Genomic DNA, 20,898 nt, shown 5'->3' on the forward strand with positions numbered 1-20,898 from the left:
CTTTATGGCGATTTCTGCTTTACGGCGGGGGTCCGGAACAGAACCTGCCATATAAGCGGGGCCCGCCTGTATTCTTTCTTTCTTTAAAAGCTGGTCTCAAAGCAAACTTCATGTAAGGGGCTCCTTGAATGCCGTTAAGAAACAAGACCAACCATGGTGATATGCATTCCCTGCCTGTACAGGCAGGCCCCGCTTATACAGCAGGTTCCGTTCCGGACCCCTGCCGTAAATCTTAAATTGCCGTAAAGCTTAAATCACTGTAAAGCGGAACCCCATCGAGTATAATGGGGCGTGTCACGTGAAAATGCCGCAAAAGCGCAATAGTGGCTTTAAAACGGGGAATGAAAGCCGCTGCATTAGTGGAACGCCGGGAAGCGAAGCACTGGTAAGCGGGGCCCTCCTGTAACCATTTCCTTTTCTTTTAACCACAGTTCAGCAGTTTGTTAGCCTTAGTTAAAGCCAATCCCTTAAAACAGAATCTGAAACTAGTCAGATGCTGGTTTAAGGTAAACCCTGCTTAGCTAACAGTGGTTAACAAACTAGTTGAGGGAAGAAGGGAATGTGATGCAGTAGTGGAGAGAATGCTTCTCAAGGGCTGTTTCTCTCGCACATTTAGCGTTGTGTCTTCCCCCAGCTTTAACTATAGGTTGAAATCTGGATGAAACAGAGTCACTGCTGCCCTTGTCAATTCCACTGAAAGGAATATGGCCAACTACCTCAAAAAAGCATTTCAGTATGCTTACACTGTTGTACTGGGAGAGCAGGCCCCAAACATTTTTTTGGATCAGAATTGTTTTAGTTTTAACAATGGCATTAGGAACATTTTAAAGCTTCTTTGTCACGTACAAAAAAATCCCCGCCACAACCAAATAACAAAAGTCAGTGTTAAAGCTTATCAAAATTGTCTGAGCTCCAACTGACAATCAAGGGGAGTAAACAATGATGGGAGCGATAGATAGCTACCAGTTATCACCACCTTCTTCCCTCCTGCGGGAAGACTCCTCGTCTCCGCACTTAACCCTTTCTCAGTTATATGGCTTGGCCCTAAACCTTGTGCTGTTTTGGACTCCCAAGAGTGGAAGGAATTCGCTGCAGGAGCTCCAGATCCTGCCCTTTGCTGAACCTTTTATTTTCTTTGGACTCATAAAGCTGCCCTGCAGCCTTAAAAAAAGATAGCAATCCCAGTGGAATTTGTCCAAGGAGCAGGCAGGGGCAGGTTGATGGAAACAGCCAGAGGGCAAAATACATTCATTCTGTCACTTGAAGCCACCATCCCCGATCAGTGACAATAAGATGACCAGAGACAAAAGAAACCACCTCCTTCTGAGAATACTTTTGTGAGTTTGGCAGCTCCCATGGAGATTATTTTTTTCAAATGTAACAGCCATCAGGGCTTCCTCCAAGGGTGCTCTTTGAGTAGGAAGTGTTGATGTCTCTTCAAAATGGCAAGGGGAGTGCCTGGTGGGCTTTGGGTTTGACCCTGCAGAATGAAATCCCTGTAGGGTCTCTACTTGGCTTTTTGATTCCTAGGGCAAGAAGGTACCCCTGAGGTAACAGCCTGTACCCTCTATGCTGCATGAGAGGATTCCCTGCATCTAGGCTCTCCCTGATGCCCTGATGGAAGTTCCTACAGACTTTGGGGGGGGGTTTAAAAATAAGAGACTATAAGCTTTTCCAAGCAATTTATGCCATTGTCAAGTTGTCCTTAGGCTCAGTTCCAGAGCTGGAGAACTTCCAGGATCCATCTCAATACTGTAATACTAGTAAAAACAAAGGGGGGGGAATAGGGGATTTGGCTGGCTTTGTGCCGACTCTGGAGAGTTTCATTCAGCTCCTGTTGCATCACGAAAGGGTGGGCAAACTGTGCTGTGGAAATTGAAAGCCACGGCCCAAACTCTGCTGTTACAGAGAAGGGATGAGGCAGGGTGGGACCGATGTCCAGTCTAAACCGACGTGTTTCTTTGAGTATGATAAGTGGGCGAAGCTTGGAGCATGTCCGGCAAGCTCCGTCCAGCTGACAACTCTGAACCCGCTCCAGTTCCTGATAAGGTTGCAGGATACCTCAGGGCCTGCTCGTAGGGTGGTGGTAACTGTAAAAAGAAGAAGGAGCTTGTTATGCCTCCAAATGAACCATGAATGACCCCACCTGCCTTGCCCTAGGCAAATTTTTGATTTAATCCATGGTGAGGATTAGTATCCTGCCAGCTTCACCCAACAGCCTTCACCACACACACACCCTGCCAGATGTCCATGGGCTGGTCAGCTTCGGCTCCATGCACACAGGCCTTTATGCTCACGCGATGTGCAATGAGTGGCTGCATGTTAGGCAGATATGCTAGAGAGGGCTAAGGTGAGCTGGTTCGCTCCCAATCCTCCACTGTGCGTGCCAGCTAAAGTTGTGTCATTATTATTACATTTATAGCCCACCTTTCCTCCAAGGAGATCAAAGTAGGGCACATGGTTCTCCCCTTCACCATTTTATCCTCACAACAACCCTGTGGGGTAGGTTAGGCTGAGAGACAAGGACTGGCCCAAGGTCCCCAGTGAACTTCACTGCTGAGTGGGGATCTGAATTTGGGTCTCCCAGATCCTAATCCCACTCAGAGCAAGGGTTATAGCGGTCTTCCTATCTAATTCCCAAGTGACAAAGCAATTAGAAAATTAGGGGGGGAAATAGGTCCTCTCATATCCTATTCAGTCCATCTGGCACTCTGGGGCTGCCTCAAGTTATTCTTCTTTCAGTTTCCTCCCACTCTCCAAACATCCTAGAGACCACGGATGTAGATGGCTGTCAGCAATTCTCATTATCACATTGGCACTTCTTTTTTAAAAACTTGGATTTCTGCTGAGATTCCTCAATCCAGAACAGTCACTGATTTGATTCACAGCAGTGCAGCAACTCTTAATGGGCATTTGTCTAGTTTCATTGGTTTGGGTTTGCTCTTACTCCGGATAACTGGCAGATTAACATGTGAAGGCATTTGTGTTGGTTAAAGTTGCTTCCATCCAGGCTCTAAACAATCAGTCACCTTCCCAGAAAAGGACACTCTACATGAGAACATTAGCCTGCTGTGAGACTCTTCACACTTTGCACCTATACTTAATTTAAGGAAGTAAAAGAAGCCAGGGAGGGGAGATAAAATATTTTTATTTTTATTTTTTTTAACTATTTTTGTTAACCGGGGCTGTCATTTCATTTTTTAATTCCATGTGTTTAAGGCTGCAATTCTGTACTGTCTTTCCTGAGAGTATGCCCCATTAAACTCTGGGCCTTACTTCTGAGTACAGGATTCTGCTATTAGTCAATCAATAATTTAATTAATTAATTAAATAAAATCATTTAATTATATTAAATAGCACAATCCTAGACATGTCTACCCAGAAGTAAGTCCCATTGATTTAATTGAGGTTGACTCTCAGGCAAGTGGGCAAAGGATTGAATGAGTAAAAATGATAGTTTTAAAGCTAGAATCATACTTTGTTCTTGGAAGATGCAACTGTGTGCCATAGCAGACCTTATCTTGGAAGAGACAAGAAAAGGGCAAATATGTCTTAAAAGATGGTGCTTGGCACCTGTGGTTTTTATAAGTACTCGTAAGAAGATAATTTTTTTAGGAAAAAACATGCTTCCTATTTAACTAGGGATACCTCTTAATTTCATAAATTAATTGCTTAAACAAGCGTTCACATGGCTGGCTGGGGCTGATGGGAGTTGTAGTCCAAAACATCTGGAAGACAGAAAACATCTGGTTGGAGAAGGCTGGTTTTCACTTTGCAGGCCTAGTTTTAACCACATCTTGTGATTTTGTGATGATGTTTTGTGGCTGAACAGCAAAACTTATGCAACTTCCATTACAAACTTTTGCCCGTTTTTCTTGAAGTCATCTGATTAATCAGAGAGTTATTGGGCTGCAAGGGACTTTAAAGGTCATAGAAAGAGAGACTATTGCCATCAGCTGCACCAAACGCCTGCCCCAAGTAAGACTACCAAATAGTAAGGGGGAACAGGACTCCTGTACTTTTTCGCAGAATGAGACAGGAGATAGGAGTATTGACAGTGTGAGAAAAGTGATTTGTTCCAAAACTTCATCTTCTGTGCACTATAAAAAACACACAAAAGCCCTGCTCTCTTTACCATTTGGTTATCCTTGCACTGATGTGCTACAGGCAACTCATTAAAAGATTAACTCATAAAACAAGAGACCACAGACACAAGAGAGAATAAGGTAGATGGGCAGGCTTGTGAGATCTACTCTGGGGTATTTAAAAAAAAAAACTCTGCCAAGCCAAGTGCTGGAACCACATATTAAACAGTGAGCTGGACTCCAAATAAGCTAGAGATCTACCAGCAGATTATGATCTACCTTCTATGTACCTTTGCACTAAGACCAGAGGTCAAAGGTTTAGTAAGATAATGCCAGCAATTAAATTAAAGAGAAAAGGTGCATTCGCTCGCTTTCTCATGCAGTCAAAACTGGCCCTGTGCTAGGTTATGTCGGTTTTTTTTGGTTGGATAAGCAAATGGCAAGTTGGTGGGTTATCTGTCTGTCTCTCTGTATACAAAATACACACAGCTCAAAATATGTATTGGCTACCCTACCCTAGTCTGGGCCAGGTGTTGTTTTGGCAACATAAAGATGTCCAGTCTATCAGAAATTCCTTTCTGCGCCTTTATTGAAGGAACCTATTTCTCTGTCCCAGTAGCCTGTCCCTAATCTAGGGGCTTATAGCTTGTCTTCCTTGGTGAACTATCAGATCCTGAGCATTCCACAAGACTCAAAAGTCAAACTCTCCCTTTTATACCCATCTCTCATTGTTCAGAGGCGGGGGGGGAGGGGAGAGAATCTCAGAATGAGATAGGGAAGAAATGGGGTGGAGGAACAATACAGGAGCTGATAGGAATATTGTGCGAGGCCAGATGTGTAGTTAGAGTACAAAGATCTGAAGCCAGAAGTAAGCTCAACGTGCAACGTTTATTCCAACACGTACTCTTGCCTATCTGCTCTGGGCCTCCCCTTATCTAGACCATGGGCTCTCACGAAGGCTCACCTATCTGCAGAAAGCACGTTAAATATGCAGTATAAAATTGTAAGTAGTGCTGGAGTGCTGACTAATGTTATTACTCCTTTGATATACAAGTTGCAAGGGTCAAGGCCATTAGAAGAACCAAGAGCAAAATTTAAAATATCTGGAAGTTTTTTCAGATTGTCATCCCAAACAGACTGAACACAACAGTCTTATACATGTCTACTCTGAAGTAAGTCCCACTGAGTCCCAGGTACGTTTGTAAAGAATTGCAGCCTTAGAAGAGCCAATGCTCCTTCACATGCACTAAGTATCCTGGTATCATTGCCATTTGACGGGAACATCACCAAGCAAAATTATTTTGCCTTTTTAAACTACTGCACTCTCTTTACCTCAAATTTAAATTTCTTTGAAACAGGTTTTAAACTGCTTAAGCTGTGGCTGCAATTGTTAAGAACCGCCAGGGTTTCCCATGGTGTTAGCACTGACTTATTTTGCCTCATCATCATCTTTGGTCAAACAAGTTTTGCAGAAATGTGAAGCTCTACAAAACACCCACAAAACTTGTGAGCAAAGACAACTGCCAGAGGAGTGTACAGACACTGATGCCTCCTCCATCATACCACCTAACACTACTGCCTGACTATAGCGGGGCAGAGAACCTTTTTCAGCCTGGGGGCCACACTGCCTTCTGGGCAATCTTCTGGAGGCCACATGCCGATGGTGGGTGGAGCCAGAGGCAAAAGTGGGCAGAGCAATGGATGTAAAATTCACCTTTGTACAGTAGGCAAGTTTCTGCAACCACTCACACACCACTCCTTATCCTCCATCCAAGCAAGCAAGAGGCATTGTCAGAACTGAAGGACACATGCCAGCCAGGCAAAAACCTCTCAAAGAGGATTCAAAGCAGGGTCACTGAGAGGCGTGGCCTGGGGAGAATCTTGAGGGCTAGATAGAGAGGTTTGGAGGGCCACATTTGGCTCCAAGGTTTGTGGTTTCCCACCCCGGGACTACAGGGCTAGCTCAAGGTATAAAGGAACCCTAGGGAAAAGGCCCTCAGGCGACCCTCCTCTGGCAGTGAGCCCTGGCAGGCCTATCTGACAGCAGCAGGTAGCAACAGAAGAGCTCCAACAGTACCAGGTTCTTGGGTTTAGCTTCCATTTTAATTTCCCACAATGCTTCTGAAGAGTACTATATTGGGGCATTGTGGGTAATTAAAATGGAGGATCTCAGGAAGCAGGGTGGGAGTGGTCTCTGTTTGAGACCCTCTGCTGTCAGACAGAGTAGATAATAATGGATCAGCTGGTTTGATTCAAACATAAAATAGCTTCTTAAATTCAATGTGGGTCAATGTGGCTTACTTTCAACCAAGTATACTTTTGCTTGCAGCCTTAATACGCTTGGAGAACTGGCAACAAGTAAGGGCAGGGTTTTGTTTTTTAAAAAAGCTGAAACTCTTTCAGATATTTTTAATTTTATTGTACATGATTTTTTAAAAACAATGAGTTGGTGGTTTATACATTTTCTTATATAAATAAATATCCACATACACTCATCCTGGCAGAATTGCTGTGTGCCCTGATGCCTGTCAACAGATGTGACAGCAGCCATAGATAAATGGCTTGCATAGGGAAGCATCTAATCTGCATATGAACACCTCTGTGGCACCATGTACCTTCTGAGCTGGCCTCATGCACATGGAGGGTTTGCACATTAGGGGCATGGCAAAGATTACGTGGAACATTTACACCAGCAAACACTTTATCCACGGCTGCCATCACAGCTGTTTTGGCTCCTTGTGGAAGATAGAAACGCTTTTTCCTAAAAGATACAGAATGAATCATTAACCAGAAGGAATGTAAACAAGTGGCTTAGCACTGGAGTCTCCTGGAACACTCTGTTTCTTCCTCCAAGATTAAAAAAAAGCCATTGAAAAGATAGAGCTGGGTTGCAATGAGGAGTGTTAGATTAAGCTTTATAACTAGAACCCCGTAAATGGGACAATTCTATATACACTTAGATAGCAGGAAGGTGGAGTTTTTGCCATAGATTACTTACCTCCTGGGAGATCTCCGCCCACAAGCCAAACCTTTCAGCAATCATCTGGTGGATCTCCCGCTGGCGATCCTTCTTCCGGACGCTCTCATAGCTTGGGAGGCGTGGCTGTTCCCATGGTGGGAGTTGATAACTGCTGGGGGGTCCAACGCAGAATAGTTCGTCTCCCTAAACACACAAAGGAACAAAGATCATTTTGCTTTGCTCACTAAGTTTACTAGAAACAATATTTTTGGCTGCATTTAGTATAGCCACAGCAGGCATGCACCCACACCGAACAGGAGGGTTTATAGCACTTACATGAAAATACTTTGCTCCAAACAGAGCCAAGGTTAAGCTTGCCTTCTCCCTTTCAAACTGTGCTCATATGTAAGGGATAAGGAACCTACAGCCCTCCAGATGCTGTTGGACTCCAACTCATATTGGTCCCATCCAGCATGGGCAATATGGGTAATGGAGTCCAACAACATCTGGAGGGTCCTGCCATAAGCCACCCCAGTCCACAAAATTAGCCTAAATATTATGTGCAAGCATTCAACGTAGCCTGCAAAGGCCTACCATTTAGTATCTTGGTTTCCAGCAACAAGACTGCTGTTGTCTGCAAGAAACATAAAAAAGTCCAGTCTTCCAAGCTTCTCTATGGTCTGTGTGAGGAATCCTGAGATTTACTCTAAGCAATCAGGTGTGTCTGAGCAATTGGGTGTCCTTACATTTTATGCAATTCAAACCTAGATTTGCCACTGAAAATATACGTAACAGAAAGCTGCCGCGGACTTCTTAAGAAGTGTACCTGTACAGTAGGCCTGTTTGCAAACACATCTGTCATACTCCCACTTTATGGGAATTTAGGAATTCACATGCCAGTTTTTGCATATGGTGTGCTATTCTGAATGCTTTCCTCTATGGATGTTGAAATGTATTATTTGCATACATGCACAGGCCTAAGAGGCATAGTGTAAAAATGCTGCATCTGTGGAAGCCTCTCCCTGGAACGGTGAATACAATGCTTGTTCAACACATAGGCACAGGAGGTGGCATCAAGTGATGCCATAGATGGGCACCTGTTGAGGCTCATGCCTCATGCTCGGGGGCCCACAATGAACAGACCCCTGGATCTACTTGCTCCTCTTCCCTGGTTCCACCTCTTCATTTATCCATCCTCTTGTCCAGAAAGGGCAAGCCAGTGATCAGCAGCAGTTCCAGCTTCCTCCCTTGAGCTTACCTGGCCTCCCAAACCGAGGCCCTTCCCACACATGTTTCACAGATGATTCCCCCCAATTTAGAAAAAAATCTCCCCTCACCTGTACGGCAGGATTTTCAGCAACACTCTCCAGGCGCTGTGTTCCAGACTGAGGTCCCACCAGACGCTGGTTGCTGCTGAAGTACGGAGGAGGACGATCCTGTGTGAGATGAAGAGAGGGGGGAAAGAAAACGAAAATACAACCTGAACTTTCCTCTTGGCATCTCCAGATGATGTGCAGCAAGTTGACAATGCAGCCTATTGCACAGATCAAAAGGAATAAGCTGCCCACTAGAAACATTAATGCTACCTTATCCTTTGCATGGAGGCAGTAAGGATGCAGAGATGTGCGTCTGTGCAACCACCTCTGGATTTTGTGTTGCTAGAATGTAGCCTACTGTACAAAGTGAAGAGTCACATTCATTGCTTCACCCACGTTTGCATCTGGCCCTGTCCAGCACTGGCATATGGCCCTTGAAGGTTGCTCATGAAGTTACATGACCCTTGGGCTAGAAAAAGTTCCCCACCCCTAATTTATGGGAACCCCTCCAAGAATGTCACTAAAATGTCCAGGGGTATTAAAAATGCTGGCTAAATGGTCATACATACAACAGCAATGACTCACCTGGAAATGAGATGTTATTATCCTCCCAGAAAATTTGGTCATATTTAACCAACCAGTTGCTTAATAACACTCTGTACCCCCCCCTCTACAGAGTGGAATGACATGTGACAAAACATGCACTCACGCTGCTTTTGCAAAAAAAAGACAGCCCCCTAAGGTACCTAAAAGATCATTTCACCCCTTACATCCCAAATCAATCACTGCATTCTGCAGGAGAGGGCCTTTTGCAGACACCATCTCATCAGGAATTCTGCAGAATGTAGAAATCTGGTCTTTTATGTGGTGGCACGTACCTACATATCAGACAGGCACCATCTCTGCTGTCTTTTTGGTGCCTGCTGACGATCTTCCCTTTTCAACAAGCCTTTTAAGTGGAGGTCTGTACTTTATCTGAAATTGTTTTTACATATGGAATTGTTTTAAACTGGTTTTACGTATGGAATTGTTTTTCATTGCTTAGTTTTGGCATTTTTACTGTGAGATCACTTCAAGAGATTGTGTGGGAAGCGACTCATAAATGAAGTCAAATCAATCAATCAAATAAAATACTGGGTTCTCTCTTTTCCTCATAACCTGTAGTTCTAGTTACTTTATGTCTTGATGCTATAACCATGAACACTTTCCGAACCCCGCCAGCAGCATTCAATGCTGTGGGTCAGGCAGGAATTAGGAAACACGCAGAATAATGGCTCAGAACATGAGGTAAATTGAGCTATACATTACAGAGGAGAAAACTTGACAGGGGGCCTGCTATTTTCAGTGACAGACAGCCCTGTGGTTTTTCTTGCATGCAGTTCTGTCTTTACATCTCTTTCATCTGGCCAGTGCTGGAGGTATGTTTTTATAGGAGAGCTTCCAACCATTTCCCCCGTCCCCGCCTTCTCTTTCAATAACTGAGCTATTGGAACTGTAATAGATAAGAGTGTGCAAAAATAGCAGCTTACTTGCCTAAGCCTCTCAAGTCACAAGCCTGCAAGCAGGGACCAGGATACATGTTTGTTTTTTATTTATTGCACTGATATGCTGCCTTTCAGTCAAGCCCCCAAGGCAGTTTACAATTTTAAAATAATAACACAAACAAATGGTACAGGCCTATTTCAGGAGCTGATGGCATTAGCACCTTAGCCTGGGCGTCTCCCCTTTCCCCGAGAGTTAACACCCTACTTAAAGCGTCAGACTAGGACTGAGGAGACCTCAGCTCAAATCCTCACTCAGCCACAGAGCTCACTGGGTGACCTTGCACAGTCACTATTTCTTAGCCTATCACACAGAGTTGTTTTTGACCACAGAATTGAGGGGAGGAGTGATGGCAGAGATCAATCTACACTGCCTTCAGCTGTTTAAAGGAAAGCAGGTTATAAATGTTATCAAATAAACACAGTGTGATGCAAAGATAGTTTCAAACTATTTCATATGGTTGCAGAGAACTACACCACACAATTTTGCCTACGTCAGGCATGGGGAACCTGTGGCCCTCCAGACGTTGTGGGATTACAGCTCCCGCGATCCCTGACCATTGGCTATGCTGGCTGGGACCAACGGGAGCTGGAGTTCAACAACACCTTGAGGGCCACTAACAAAAACAATAAACAATGGTTTATTGTTATTATTAGTAGTATTCATATATATATTCTTTAATTTTTGTATCTTATTTTCTATCTTATTTTTTCTTTGTTTTCTGTTTCTTTCCTTTTGTTGTTAAATTTGCAAATAAAAATTTATAATAATAATAATAATAAAAAAATTGGGAGGGCCCCACGCTCTCCATTCCTGGCCTACGTCAAAGCTAAGCACTGGCTCAAGGGCATAAACAAGAGAACTCTGCCTCCTCTTAGGAGCAGGGGTGTAGTGTTTATGGGGAACCATCCTGTCCAGAGCAGAGGCCCATGTTTATTTAGTTTTTATTATCTATTTCAAATAGTTATGAGCTGCCTTTATGAACCATGCCTGTTTCATACGACTGAGGCATCTGCAAACCATTATTACTTCAAGCCTCTGCGTGTTTATGTGACAAAGCATCAATTGAAAAGTTTCATCTCTGAAAACAGACGCTCAGAGCTTTTTGTGCTCTGACAGCTGCTGTCATTGAGTCATTTGCTGGGGCACAGTTTTCTATAGCAAATAGCTTCCAGTTAAGCTAGACTTTCCCAGCTATGCTCACCTTGGTATATAACTAGCATGACAAAATGATATCAATCTTGGTCCACGGAACAGCTCTCAACAACAGCAGCAACAAAAAAGTGTAGTGTCTGGGCAACACGCTCAAAGGCAACTCCTTTATGCTGCTTTCCTGACACCTGAACACAAATGCCAAAGGCCATTTTGTGGTTTCCTTCCAATTATCATTTTGGTTTTAGGAACCCCAACACCACTTACACCATTGGTCTTCAACTTGTGGGTTGCGACCCATTACCAGGTTGTAGCCTGGTCTAAGGTGGGTCACAACAGCTGCTGCAGCAGCAGCACTACCACCATACAAATATATGGTAAAAGAAAGGGGTCCCCAAATGAATGGTGGCTCCCAGGTCTGAAGAAGCTGAAGACTACTGATTTACTCTAGAGATTGTTTCCATCTTCTCAGGCAGGGCTGAGCTGGCTTATGGTATCTACCTTCCTTTTTACTAGAATCTTGAGATCTATGAGCCAGAAACAAGTGCAAAGTAGTGGCTCACAGGAGATAAAGTTAAGGAACAGCATGCTTCTGAGAACATATTCAGCCAACTTGTTGTCAGTACCAGAATGAACTTACTGTCCCTTCACACACACACAAAAAAACCACTTTGTGTTCTCCCAAGCTTTCTTTGTTTCAGCCTTTTTGCTGCCGCTGTTTCAACAATTGGAGATCAAAAACCATTGTCAATCTACTGCAAATCACCCAGAAATTGACTAGCAGATCCCAATCTATGTCCTATCTGCCTCTATCCTAAAATATGTAATCCAACACACTATATATGTGTCTAGCACTTTTTTTAAAAAACGTGTGAGCCACCTTGGTTATTTGGGTATGTAACTACAGTAAGGCCCCACTCATACGGTGGGTTCCGTTCCAGACCCCCGCCGTAAAGCGGAAATCACCATAAAGCGAAACCCATTGACAATGGGATGCGTCGCACGAAAATGACATAAAAATGGCGTGCGACGGAAAAAAACCACCGTAAAAACGGAACAAGCGCCTTAATGCGGGGACTTTCCCTTTTTTTTTTTTACAATAATTTTTATTCAAATTTCCATAAAACAAACAAAACAAGACCATAAAACATTCAAAGACAAAAAACAAAACAAAAATGATTAAACAAAAAAATAAAATGTTGACTTTCCATTTGTCTCAGATCAGTTATAGGTCTACAATACATAACAATCCTGTCTCTTAAATTATATTATAAAATCACTTTCCTCCAGTAGTTATCTTAATTAATCATCAAATCTCATAAACATTACTTTATTCTTTCCACAAAAAGTCAAAGAGAGGTTTCAATTCTTTAAGAAATATATCTATCAATTTTTCTCCAAATAAACATGTCGATTAATCCATCTCGTTAATAATAATAATAATCTTATTGTCATAACCATAGTCCAAATAAACATATCGATTAATCCATCCCATCAAATCTGTTAAGTCCAATAATTTCAATAGCCATTATTCCATTATCCATATTAATTCCATCTTCCATCTTCAGTAGTCCTGTTGTCCAGTAATTTCAGTGTCCAATCTTCCATTATCAGTATTCCATAATAATCTTGCTGTCATAGCCGTAGTCATATAATAAGAGTCTGATGGGAATTTCCTCTATCCCAAATATTTTCTTGCCATCGATTCTGAATAAGTTGCTGAAATATTGTTGTAAAGTCATATCTCTGTTCTTCTTTTTTACAAAATGCACTGGCTCATCTCTTGAGAGTTTTTCCATTGTCACATGGCTGCAGTTAATTCCATAGATTTTCTCTATATCAAGCTCCATCACGTCATTCCAGTCCAGAAAATTATCCAAGCCATTGATAACTTTATCTCTAATATCTTCATTAATTTCTTCAGAGATAACATTAAATTCCAAACAGTAGATTTTATTTCTAATATCCATAAACTCCAGATCTTTTTCCAATTCCACATTTGTTCCAATCTCCAGGGCTTGTATCTTCCCTTTATTTTTTCTTTTCTCATCTCTGATCTCATTCTCCTCTCTCACAGGATCCCCTATTTCTTTAAGCTCCTGCGTCATTTTGCTCAGTTCAATTTTCAGCTCCTTACTGCCCTGTCGCAGGGTTTGTTTCGTTATCTCAATCTCATCCATTATTTTCTGAAACATAATTACTTCCAGATTCTCAGCCACTTTCTTGATTGCCATTTTTAAAACCATGAAAACAAAACAAAACAAAAATAAAGAAGAACCACTTCTTATTTCAGCAACAATTGGGTTAATATTCCAGGCTTGATGACATCACAGTATAAACAGAGCGGCCTGCCTTATCTCTCTATGTTCAAGAATACAAAACAAATTTAGTTCCCAGCATCAAAACAGTTAGTGGCGTCGTGAAGAAGCAGATTCGTCAAAATAAAATAGACCAAAAAGAGAATAGTCCCAGACAATATAATGTTCCAAAGTTCATATTTTTTATTTTTTTCTCCTCGGAATAGAAATCCCTCTTCTGTTTATATCTTTAGAATGCACTTCCACGACAGCTTTTTGCAATAGAAACAGAGATAAGCTGTTAATTTCGTGAATAACAGAGAAGAGTTATAGCTCACCCAGAAGTTCTTTAAAGCTGATTCATTTGACAAATCTCTTTTTGCTGCAACAATTTAAACCAAGTAAAAAAAATAATAGAAAGAAGGGTGCTTGCCTGTTAGTCCGTTTTCTCTTTGAAGAAAAGATACACGTATCGCATTAATCAGATAGAGCTTGTTCGGAAGTCCGTCCGGCATTGCTGGCTGGACCTTGTCTCATAAATTAATGAAATCCAGTCCTCCCAACAAAAACAGGCTTTTGAGGTTGATCTCTACGTTTCTCCCTGCCCGGGAGAAATTTCATCAGTCAAAAAAAAAAATGTTCTGACTGATTTATATCTGAATAAGCTTCTTCTGAGGCGGGAGCCCGTCTCAAAAGCAGGCACAAGCGAAGTCACCCTTCCCGGAAGTCAATGCGGGGACTTTCCCTAATTGAAAGCCACCGCATTAGCGAATCGCTGTAAAGCGAAGTGCCGTAAAGCAGGGCCCTACTGTACAACTATAGGCAATTCTCAAAAATGCTTCTGACTGCCTACAATATTATTTGCATAGGCAATTATTCTTGTAGGTGGCGGTAGTAAAATGATATAAACCACATTCCATGCTGTGGTTGATATCATATGGAATTATGACAGCATGCCTATAGCAGTGATCAAAGCAGCTTGGTTGTAGATAAGAGTGAATCATCTATAGAAATTCCTAGGACTGCTCCTTTCCAGACTTACCACTCCGTGCCTGAGCTCTACAGGCTGGTTCCCCTAGAGAGGAGTGTGCTGAGTACAAGAAGTCCTCAGAGGTGCCAATACCCCTATCCCCAAAGTAAGGATGTACAGCAGTGTTCAACTTGGGTCCCCAGATGTTGTTAGACTACAACTCCCATCATCCTCAGACAACTTAGCCAATGGTCAGGGATGATGGGAGTTGTAGTCCAGCAACATATGGGAAGCCAAAGTTGAAGAACACTGCTGTACAGAACATAATCTCAGTTCTTGCTCCCAACCCCATTCCCTTTGAACTCCGTGAGTCACTACTAAGTCAGCACCTATTAAAGAGGCACAGAAGGCAGAGCTGCAAAGGGAACCATCACAACCAACAGCAAAAATGGAACAGAAAAGTCCAAAGGGAGAAGGAACAGGATGAATGGAATCACAGCAAAAATACACATGGACTCACTTCAAAGGATGTTAACACCACTGATTATACTACAGCACTACTAATCTTGACAGCCTAAGGAAACTTAAATAATTAGTAAATGTGGCACTTAAACGGGCCCAGATCTGTCTCCAGACCTAATCCATTTCCTCTCGTGAAGATTAACATCTCTGGATGAGCTACGGGAGAGTGAGGAAAGAGGGATGTTGAGAGGAAGCAAACTGTAATTTATACATGCTGGCCAATGCAACTAATCATATTCTTTTGAAAAGTGGATTGTGTGTTTGCATGACAACCAAGGGTCAAACTCGCAGTTTTGCATTTCACCTTCCTTCCCCCCCTTTTCTTTTCCTACAGTAAAGTATCTGAGTATACACATCCATTGCTTTGAGATAAGCTTCCACAGGTGGAATGACCTAAATAAGAGGTACTAGACCAATAGCACTGTGAGTCTCTGCTGTCTTCCAGTTAATACCTTCATTAGCAAAAATAATAACAAGATTGGCTTTCTGAAGCTTTGAAATCTGAATCTGGGATTTGAAAGGTGAACCGCACGCAAGGAAGACCCAGGTGTTCCCTCTGTAGAATTTGGCACACGGCATAGATTCACATGGCCCTGAGCTCTGCAAAGCTGATTCATGCTAAGTATATGTGTGCTGTGAAAGTTATATGATTGCTTCATTGCTACCCGTAGACTAAAGGTTTCAATGCATACTCACATGTTAACACCAACACACTTTGTGGTGGTATGGCAAGTGTGAGAACTCAGCTCTGGGAGCCCAGGAAAGTAATTACATGGCCATGTCAGCATGCAGACCATGCAAGATGGATTCAAATGACCGGAAACTATATGGCAGCTTAAAGGCTTACAGTGTGGGGCCTTTGACTGGATGAGCCAGTGTTTGACTGTAGGTTGCAACCATATGATTAACCACATGCATGCTTTCCTGCACCCTCACCACATGGCTGGAAGCCACAGATTATCACTTTCCTAGGCAGGCACAAATGCCATAAGCTTTTAAGAAGCTTTTCCACTGGGTCTGCTGAAGAATCTATCAACTCAAATGGCGTCCTGCCACAAATCCACAAGGGTACTGACTTTGCTTACAGTCCCAGGAGACAAAAGGGATCTATTCTGGAAGTCCTCCACATGGGGCAACATGGAGCCCCACAGGAGAAACCACAGCCACCCACTCCACCAAACATGTCATCTTGACATGACTTGAATTGATGTTTTAATAAATAGTGCAAAATCAGCCATGATGACTGGGTAAATCCTGGCCTGGTTTCACAGTGTGATAGCCCTCTTTCATCTGCCTGATTAAAACAGAGGTTGCCTTCCAATCTCCTGGGGATGTAATATGATATATAAAACTTCTTGGGAAGAGGCTTCCCTGAGGAAACCCCTTATCACAGTACTCTTGGCTGAATCATGGATGAGACAGATTTCAGCTACTGCAAATTCTCAGATCATAACTCTATGGCCATCTTTGCCACTGTGGTGCCCTCCAAATGTTTTGGACTACAACTCCCTTCAGCCCTAGCCAGGTGCAGGTCTGATGGGAGTTGCAGTCAAAAACACCTGGAGGGCATCACGTTGCTAAAGGCTTTCTACACAATTTGGATTAACCATGTTACTTCATTTAGCAAATTATATATCTCCAAACTTGCAAGATACCATAGAAGATCAGGACTTATTACAAGATTTAAAGAAAGATTCAGCATTTCTGAGTGAAGACTGGATATCTTCAGAAGCCTAGCAGTAAACGTCTAGCAGTCATGGAAGAATGGAGTGGAGGCTGTGTTAAATTTACAGAGGGTTTTTCTAGGCCTCACTTGTCTACCAACCTGAAGACATCCAAAGCTATTGCTGTTACAATGAGGAGGGCTACAATAAAAAGGGACAGGTAGTAATGAAGGTACAAAGTCTTAAAATCTTTTGTAGACTCTACTTATATCACAATCATGAGGGTCAGAAGCTTTTTTTTTAATGAAATGTGGAATCCTTGGTTTCTACTCTGAATTGTGGATGACTACCAGCTCTGGATACAGTTCACTCAATAGTTGGACAGAAATGGCAAATATCAGGGTTTGACCCAGGTACTCTGGATTTGTCCTGCTTTTGCTATGTGGCTATATTTACACCAATATTCATCCAGTAGTGAATCCCTGCTATTGGCCAGCCCAAGATAAGATTGTGTGTTTGGGGAGAAACAGTACTGGAGAATCTGGCTCATTACACACTCAAATGCCAGTGATACATGGCCATCAGATAAAGTTATTTAGAGACTTTTTAAAAAAGAAAATGAAGGACTGGGATGTGAAAAAGAAATTGGGCTCTCTCTTACAAGCAACAAACCAGTATGTGATCTGAAGAGTTGCTGCATTTGTGGTGAGCGCTGCCAGATGTAGGGAAATGTTCCTGGATTCTATTGCTGTAAAGTGTCATGGAGACCTAAAGATATGAGCATACAGAATGCATTCTGACATAATTTTTAAATGTTATTTTATTTGCTTATTCATTTTTTGCCATAGTACCAATTCTATGAGAGCCAGTGTGGTGCAGTGGTTAAGGTGCTGGACTATGACCTGGGAGACCAGGGTTCGAATCCCCACACAGCCATGAAACTCACTGGATGACCTTGGGCCAGTCACTGCCTCTCAGCCTCGAAGGAAGGCAATGGTAAACCCCCTCTGAATACCACTTACCATGAAAACCCATTCGTGGGGTCGTCATAAGTCGGGATCGACTTGAAGGCAGACCATACCATACCAATTCTATGTTTTATAAGTAAAGCTCTTTTATTTCAAGGCCATCCATATATTTTATGTATCAATCTTAATTGTGATTTTTGACCTTGTATGCAAATTTTTAATGTTTGGTATTATGTTTTGTTCTGCTATGGTCTACGGACGTGTGCAATAAACATATTCTATTCTATCCTATCAGCCAGGAATTGCTTAAAACCCTTCTGATTTGTTCCTGTCCAGGAGAGTAAGTGGGCCACCTTTACAGTTTCTCATGGCCAAACTACACTTTATAATGTGCAATGGGCAACTTTGGATTTAGATACATTGAAGTACCAATGTAAATTAACAAAGGGATTTGTTCTCTGCTACAGGGGAACTGGTATGCCTCTGAATACCAGCTGCTAAGGAACATGAGTGGGGAGAGGGCTGTTGTGCTCATGCCCTGCTTGTGGGCTTCCCAAAGGTAACTGGCTGGCCACTGTGGAAAACAGAATGCTAGACTAGATAGGCCTTGATCTGATCCAGAAGGGCTCTTCTTATGTTCTTATGCACCTTGAAAAAAGTCTATGCAGGCTGTCCAAGTTTGGGTCTGGGATAACCAAGTTTGAATGTCTAATGAGCGGAGGGAGGAGAGAGAGAGAGAGAGGGAGGCCATGAAGTTGTCCACCTTTATTCCAGCTGCTCCTCAAACAGCAGTCATGAAAAAACATGTGTTTGTGTGTGTGCGTGCGCATAAGAGGGAGAGAGTTTGTGAGTGAGTCTGTGTGTATGTGTGTGTGAGAGAGAGACAGAGAGAGAAAACAAGGGGGAAATGTTCTCTCCCTAGCTGTCCTCAGTTGCGAGCTGTGCAAAATATAATGCTGGTTGCTGGGATACAGGCAACTGAGAGTGGCATTGTCTGTATTTTACCAGTGCCTTACAGGAGCATTTCCTCCTGTGCTCTGTTCCTTCAAAAAAAAAAAAGAAAAGAAAAGAAAAGAAGGGAGTCCTGGCCCTGAAAGAGTGTGCCGGAGAGTCAGGGAGGGGCACACTTCTCTTAGGCACAGGAGGAGTCCATCATTGCCCTGGTGACATGCGTCACTCCAAGTGTTGCCTTCTCATGTTCTTACTATTCAATAATGTACCCACTGACAGTGCAAGCCATGCTCAAAAGCTGCCAATTGGCAATAGGCTCAGGTGAAAGGCCTTTGTTGGTAGACAAAGAGTGGGAAGGAAGGTGGGAGCCAAGGAGTCCCTTGGTGCACAACACTATAACTCAGCAGGAGATAACTGCAAATAGACCTTGAGTTGCTCTCCAGCCGGGAGAGAGAAAGAAAAAAAAATCCAAGGCCATTCTGTACCAACTGTGAGATCAGGGCCATGCAAAGATACCCTGCAAAAGTTGAGCTGGGCATGTGCTGTGGTTCCTTCAATCCCAGCCATAACACAAAGAAACATGCTATTTCTCCAGGATTAATTTTAGGATTAGGATGCCTGGTGGGCTGTTAAGAGAGGCTTGATAAAACAGCTGAAGATACTCACATACTGACTGGGGCTCTGGAAGAAACGGCAAGAGCACAGGAATTGGCAGCACAGAGGGTCTCGGTGGTACAAAAGCAGCAGCAGCACCAAAATGGCCACGATGAAGATGGAGGAAGAAACTGCTGCCAAAGAAGAGAAAAGCGAAACACAATTGAGGGTGTTGCACAGCCTTGAACTATCCCTCGGGCTCTGTGTCACAGCTGCAGCCTCAAAAAATGTACCCCTTGCCGGAGTAACTAAAGGCAAGGCAAAGGCTGATGGGAGAGTGGCAGGACAAGAATTGCGTGGCCTCATAACTGCTTTCATTCCAAGCTAGGAGCGCTGACTTTGGGAATCTGTATAGGCACAACTGGATTCTGAATCAGAGAAATAGGCCCCCAAAGCAGCATCCAAATGCTGCTGCAGAAGACTGGGAACAGGTGTTGCAAACAGCACACTTCTAGTCACCATGTTTGTCCAAAACTTTCTCCCCTAATTGACATTCTAGTCCTTGACAAGCAGAAATGGGTGTTGTGTGAAGTCTCAGTTCTGAAAACAAGCAACCAAGGCTACCCTCATGGCTTCCTGCAAAGAATCCTGGGAAGGGCAGGTTGTGAATGGTGCTGAGAGTTGTTAGGAGACTCCTATTCCCCTCATAGAGATACAGTTCGCTGAGTTCCCTGGAAAGAGGGACTGATTGTATAACCACTCTGAAAATTGTAGCTCTGTGAGGAGAATAACAGTTTGCTAACAACTCTCAATGCCCTTCACAAACTACACTTCCCAAGATTTTTTCGGGGAAGTCATGACTGTTTAAAGTGGAATAAATGTATGGTGTGAATATGACCCAAGTTTACAATTAAAACACACAATGTAGATATAGCAATGTGCCTCCCATTGGCAAAAACTGAGGTTTCTTGTCTAAGATTTGGTTGCTTTACATTGTAACATTACAGCTCCATGAGTCATGGGAGAAATATAAAGGTAGTCAATTATTTTATTGGACCAAGCTTGTAAACAGGAACTTGCCTGCTCACTCTTGGCAAGTAAAAATGGCTTCTGGTTGAGCAGACAAAGAAGCATCTGTGAATTGAAAAGAGAAATTGCTCTTTAAAATAAAATCAGACCATCAATATGCCACAAGGGACTATATATGGGGAAATTGGTCTATTGAGCATGCTTGTGGACTAGTAACCTGTCTCATTTACAGGCTGTATTGAATCAATCTATGTTGCTGGATGAGTTTTTTTCACAGAGCTCCAGTAAAGATTAAAAAAACAAGCGATATCCTCGACTAGCCAAATCTCTTCACATTTAGGAATATACAAGCCTCTAAGAAATACACAACTCTTCATCAGGAAGAACAGTAAGGCAGCTAATTTTCTGAGACCAGCATGATCTATATCTTTCTTAAGTCTATCATGTTAGACATGGGGCTCACCTACATGGGACCATTTCTTCACAGCAAATGCATTGCTTTTACCTTCGTTACTGATTTGCACCGTCTGCAGTTTCTGCTCAACGGTAGCTACCAATTGGTTTTCCCATTCACACAAGTAGGCATTCCTCTGGGAAAGATTGGTCTCGCTGTTTCCTTGTGGCCCCGCCCTCCAATTATACATTTTCACTCCCCCTGGTTGCTAGGTGACCAAGCATGCTCAGTCTGTTCTACCAACTGCAGTAGGTTCCTTAAAAAAAAACGGAAGTGTGAATATCTGTGTTTTCCCTGCCTATACAGGCATACCCCGCTTTAACATACGCAATGGGACTGGAGCTTGTATGTAAAGTGAAAATGTAAAGTGAAGCAATTATCTATGCATGTACTGC

General features: G+C 42.8%; 1 protein-coding gene across 3 annotated transcripts in view; it reads right to left on the reverse strand.

Annotated features, from left to right (window-relative positions):
- The window catches only part of LOC133379905 (uncharacterized), a 32,251-nt gene continuing 11,353 nt past the window's right edge, over nucleotides 1-20,898 (reverse strand). The window contains exons 2-6 of one of the 3 annotated variants that reach the window (XR_009761303.1): nucleotides 19,093-19,214; nucleotides 8,382-8,480; nucleotides 7,084-7,248; nucleotides 6,701-6,846; nucleotides 2,003-2,090 (exon numbers count right to left, since the gene is read on the reverse strand). Coding sequence is in view for 2 of the 3 variants with exons in the window: in XM_061616063.1 (XP_061472047.1) it covers nucleotides 1,944-2,090; nucleotides 7,084-7,248; nucleotides 8,382-8,480; nucleotides 19,093-19,214 (533 nt within the window). In the remaining variant the exon portion in view is untranslated. Of the gene's footprint in view, nucleotides 2,091-6,700; nucleotides 6,847-7,083; nucleotides 7,249-8,381; nucleotides 8,481-19,092; nucleotides 19,215-20,898 lie in introns of all 3 variants that reach the window. The other 2 variants (XM_061616064.1, XM_061616063.1) reach the window with 2 other exon arrangements.

The sequence above is a fragment of the Rhineura floridana genome, chromosome 3 (assembly GCF_030035675.1).
Source record: "Rhineura floridana isolate rRhiFlo1 chromosome 3, rRhiFlo1.hap2, whole genome shotgun sequence".
In the NCBI taxonomy this organism is placed as follows: domain Eukaryota; kingdom Metazoa; phylum Chordata; class Lepidosauria; order Squamata; family Rhineuridae; genus Rhineura; species Rhineura floridana.